This window comes from Metopolophium dirhodum, chromosome 9, assembly GCF_019925205.1.
Source record: "Metopolophium dirhodum isolate CAU chromosome 9, ASM1992520v1, whole genome shotgun sequence".
NCBI lineage: Eukaryota > Metazoa > Arthropoda > Insecta > Hemiptera > Aphididae > Metopolophium > Metopolophium dirhodum.
The window spans coordinates 25,244,338-25,248,691 of record NC_083568.1 but is presented as its reverse complement, the minus strand read 5'-3'; the positions used below and the strand labels follow the sequence as shown (position 1 = coordinate 25,248,691).

The 4,354-nt window shown below is 33.8% G+C and overlaps 1 protein-coding gene across 1 annotated transcript; it reads right to left on the bottom strand.

The window, feature by feature from the left end:
- Positions 1-2,657: 2,657 nt before the first annotated feature.
- LOC132952721 (uncharacterized) lies at positions 2,658-3,566 on the bottom strand. Its single transcript, XM_061025120.1, has one exon. The coding sequence runs from the start codon at positions 3,435-3,437 to the stop codon at positions 3,000-3,002; it is 438 nt and encodes a 145-aa protein (XP_060881103.1). The 5' UTR covers positions 3,438-3,566; the 3' UTR covers positions 2,658-2,999.
- Positions 3,567-4,354: the final 788 nt, after the last annotated feature.

Genomic DNA, 4,354 nt, shown 5'->3' with positions numbered 1-4,354 from the left:
ATTGTCCGCGATCGACCGTTTGGCCGCCCCTGATATGCAACATATTGTGTTAAAAGTGAATATTAGTGAACTAATACCTTTTTTTTTATTTTCCAGTTTGCATCATTACATGGGAGCCGAACTGTTTATCATATTGCTTAGCTCCCATGCAGCATCGTTTATTCATAAAATGTACAAAACTTTTGTTTCGGTTCGCACAAGTCGGAGCATGCCTTCCATAGTGATCGAAATGTATGTAACAATGTGTTGGAATGTTTGCGCATGCTACGATCTCATGATGCCTATACAATGCTCATTTACAACGGCGTAGCCACATAGGGATAGCCAAGAAAGACAGACCCCGGGCCATCCCCTTGCATCGTGTTATGTGTTAAGTAGTACTGCATTCGGAGTCTTCTCAGACCGGCCTAAGCCAGCCGTCTTAGACATCCGTACCCTTCTTAGGGTTAGCCGAAGCCGGTCGCTCTCAAATCTCGTATTGAGGGATCAATCATCTGCAGCCCCTGCCGCCTGACGGGAGTGAACTAATACCCACAAACAACAATATTAACAACAACAAAAAAATGCGATACAAAAGTTGTGTATAATCAAATATTTAATTAAATAACAAATCTACGAGCCGGATTTATATTATCGATTCGGGTTTTAGTAATATTTACGACTGCGATCTTTCTACAATTGTATATCACGATAGGTACCACATTTAAATACATATTTTGTACAGAATGTTTATCATTATAATTGAACAGTAGAAACAGTAGTTTGGTAAAATAATGACAAGGCATAAATTAATAGCTGGCATTACCTACGCTGTAAATTAAAATACTGTCGCCAAATTTATTTTGTAAACATGAAATGTTTGTTAGCTCCAAATTTAACAGTCTACCCAAAATCAAAATGTAAGGCACTAATTTTTTTTTAACGCCGAAATCGGCCCAATATAAATTTACAGATCACATAGAATTATGTAATTGTAAATTACAAAATCAATCAAATTCCAAATCAAAATTGAAATTCTAATAACATTTTAGATTCTGATTATTTTAGAATGATGATTATGACCTTTTAGGGCAGTAAAATAATTAGATTTTCTTGTAATTAAAAAATTATAAAATGTTAAATTTTTAAACAAATATTCTTACAAGTTCATACTGTAATCAAAAAATCTAAAAAATATATATAACACAGTTATTTTTTACTTTCATTTTAAATTCAAATTTGGACCAAATTACATATTAAAAACAATAATAACGATTTTAGTTATTTTTTTGTAATTCAAAAATATTATTCGTTGATATATGCAACTTTTAAATTATAAAATATTATTATATTTTATACACACAATGACATTTTAAAAATTTAGTTTTTTTGGAAAAAATTAATTTAACCTAGTGTACTTAGTAGGTACCTACTAATGCCTAATACAAACAATTTTGTTAATTTATAATTAATTTTCCTCTGCTTACCTGGACCCGTAAAAGTTTGATGTTAACTTTCAATTTAATACCTAGGTAGGTACATAATATATTTGACTGTATTAAACATACCTATTAAAAGAAGCTTATTACTCTTTTGAAGGTTTTAGTGGACTTTTTTCCAAACGTCGTCGATATAATTCTTTTTTCTTAGATATAATATTATAGAAACCTATGTATAGTTCTTTAGATATATTCAGCTCATCCGATGTTATGCGTATTTTTAATTTTATGCTTAGGGACTAGACGTTATATAACTCCACTATAATATTATATACTATGGAAAACCGGAGACAGAGGATTAATTTATAATTATCTATAGTCTATCGTTTAATTTCTAAGTTAATTTTGCTTCCAACATTTCTTTGTTTTAAAAGAGGTTTTACTAATAAGCACTAAACCTCCGCAATATTCGCACAGTTTTATAAAGTTGGTATTAAAGGACTAACAAGGTAGGATAATTATGTAATAATATAATATTATATCTGTGTGTAGAGTAATTCACCAAGCATGCACACTTCCGTTTTTTCCATTTAATAATGAATTCATTCAAATTTTGAGTTTTTGGGATGTACCTAATTTAAAATTCGAAATAGTAGCTTTTCATTAAAATGTTAATGGTAAGAATAAAAGTCCTTAAAAATGTTTACAAAAATATAAAATAAGTTATAATATTAGATCTAGTATTTATTATACTTTGAATATATTGACAAATTATAGTAATAATTGTCGGTAGATTTATATAAATTACCAAAATGTTTAAATCAATAGCCTCATATATTTCAAACTCAAACACCATGGACCTTATTGTCCTTATTATTCTTAGTGACTTCACAAAGCTAAATACCTAACTAAGAAACTACTCGTTTGAATTTTAATTTGTTCGATAAATAATTTACAGTTTTTAACATTGAGTAATAGGTGCAATAAATCTCAAGAATTTGAAAATGCGGTCTAAATTAGGTATGTTATTTAACAATATTACAAAAATCATATTTTGAATGACTGCATTATTAAAGAAGAGAGGCAGTGGGTGAATAACTCTGCAAATAATATTATTTTAATAATTGACTTTTATATTGACCAGATTCAGCTTCATAAAGTTTAAAATTAGAATACGATGGGGTTCCGAGCATCTAAACAACAAATAAATAAATCACAAAGTATATAGTACGTGATGGAGTAATAGTTTAATATTGATGAAATAATACAAAGTATGGTGCACCGATTACATAATATAATAATAATATAATGATACAATAGATAACAAGGTAAAGAATAATATCGAATAACAATGATATAGTTTGAAGATTTTTTGTATTTTCATTGTTTTTTTTTTTTTGCGCACAGAGTACGTAAAACCGTGAGAATAATATTACGCGAAATATTCATCAAGGGGGTGATCGGATGCGGATATCACGAGATATATACTTTATGGTAATAATACAATAACGAGGCATTATTTTTTAAGAACAAATATCATATTGTCGAATATTAATGACGATAATAATAATAATAATATAACTATGCTCCGGAGGTGGCGGGCGCGCTGCAGTTGCTGCCGTACGGGACTACCGCGCACTTCTCGTCCACCGCCTGGGTGGGCATGGCGCACACAAACTTGGCCAGATCGGTGCCCTCCGTTACCATGCACGACCAACACGCTCCGTCACAGATGCACATCTTGGCCGGGTCCGTGCAGGTCGCCTTGCATTCCGCCTCGGAGTAGTACTGAGGGTTTCCGCTCGGGTCGGGGTCACACGTGAAGCACGAGTACGTGCTGTTGTCCGGGTTGATCGTGCACGTCCTGTTCATTTGGGTGTGGCACGTCGAGTTCAGGCACTCCTCGCAACACGTGTAGTTCTGGCCGCACTGCAGCGAGTCGATGGGAGCGTACAGGTAGAAGAAGTTCAACAACACCGTGAAAACCAACACGGGCACGACGGCGTACGACAGAAACATGTTGCTGTCGTGGTTGTCGTTTTTCAAATTTCCGCAGCGCCTCCTCGGTGTTAGCGACTCGAAGTTCAATCAACGAATATATATATATATTGCTGCCACGGAGAGTATATAGGTACAGAATGTATTCAAATTGGTCTCTGCGCTGATGGAATGACACTAAAATCTCGACCGGTATACATAGCGTTTTTATATCCAGACGGCTGCTGGGTACGCGAACGTGGCGTCGTGTAATTGGTCGGGTTTAGATGTGGTAGGGTCGTGTAATGGGCGGCGGAACGATCGCGGCCAACTTTGCTGTATTGATCTTCCGTCGTACAGTGTGTCCTAAAAATCCCGTATCGCTCCAATATCATCCCAGTGTCAAATCCGCGTCTATAATATATGTGGTATAGGTAACTTTACGCTGCAGAATATAAAACAAATTAAAAATGCTCATAACTCGATTAAAAACTGACATACACACACAGATAATGTTCTTACCATAAAGTTTAATAATATGTCGATTCACTCTAACTTTTAAACTAACGGACTTGTAAGACGGAGACAACAAATATCTGTGTAACGTCCTCTTAAATCGATATTTTCGTACAGAAAGTATAGAAACATATAGGTACAACCATAAGAAATTAGGTACCTGGATATATATAATAATGGTATGCGTATACATGTATAATAATAATCGTGATGACGTTGGTTACTTCGTTACAAACGAGTACCCGGTGTATGGATATTGATCAATATTAAAAATCCTGGTTAGGCCCCTCTGACATGACTCTTCCTCTACGGGTCGGTTTGTGTATTTATGAGTAAATTAATTATAAGTAAATAATTTGATTCATTGCAGTGCGGATGGTCTTTGATGCTGATGATCGGTATTTGTATGCCATATTTATAACTAATGTTATAACTATTGACTA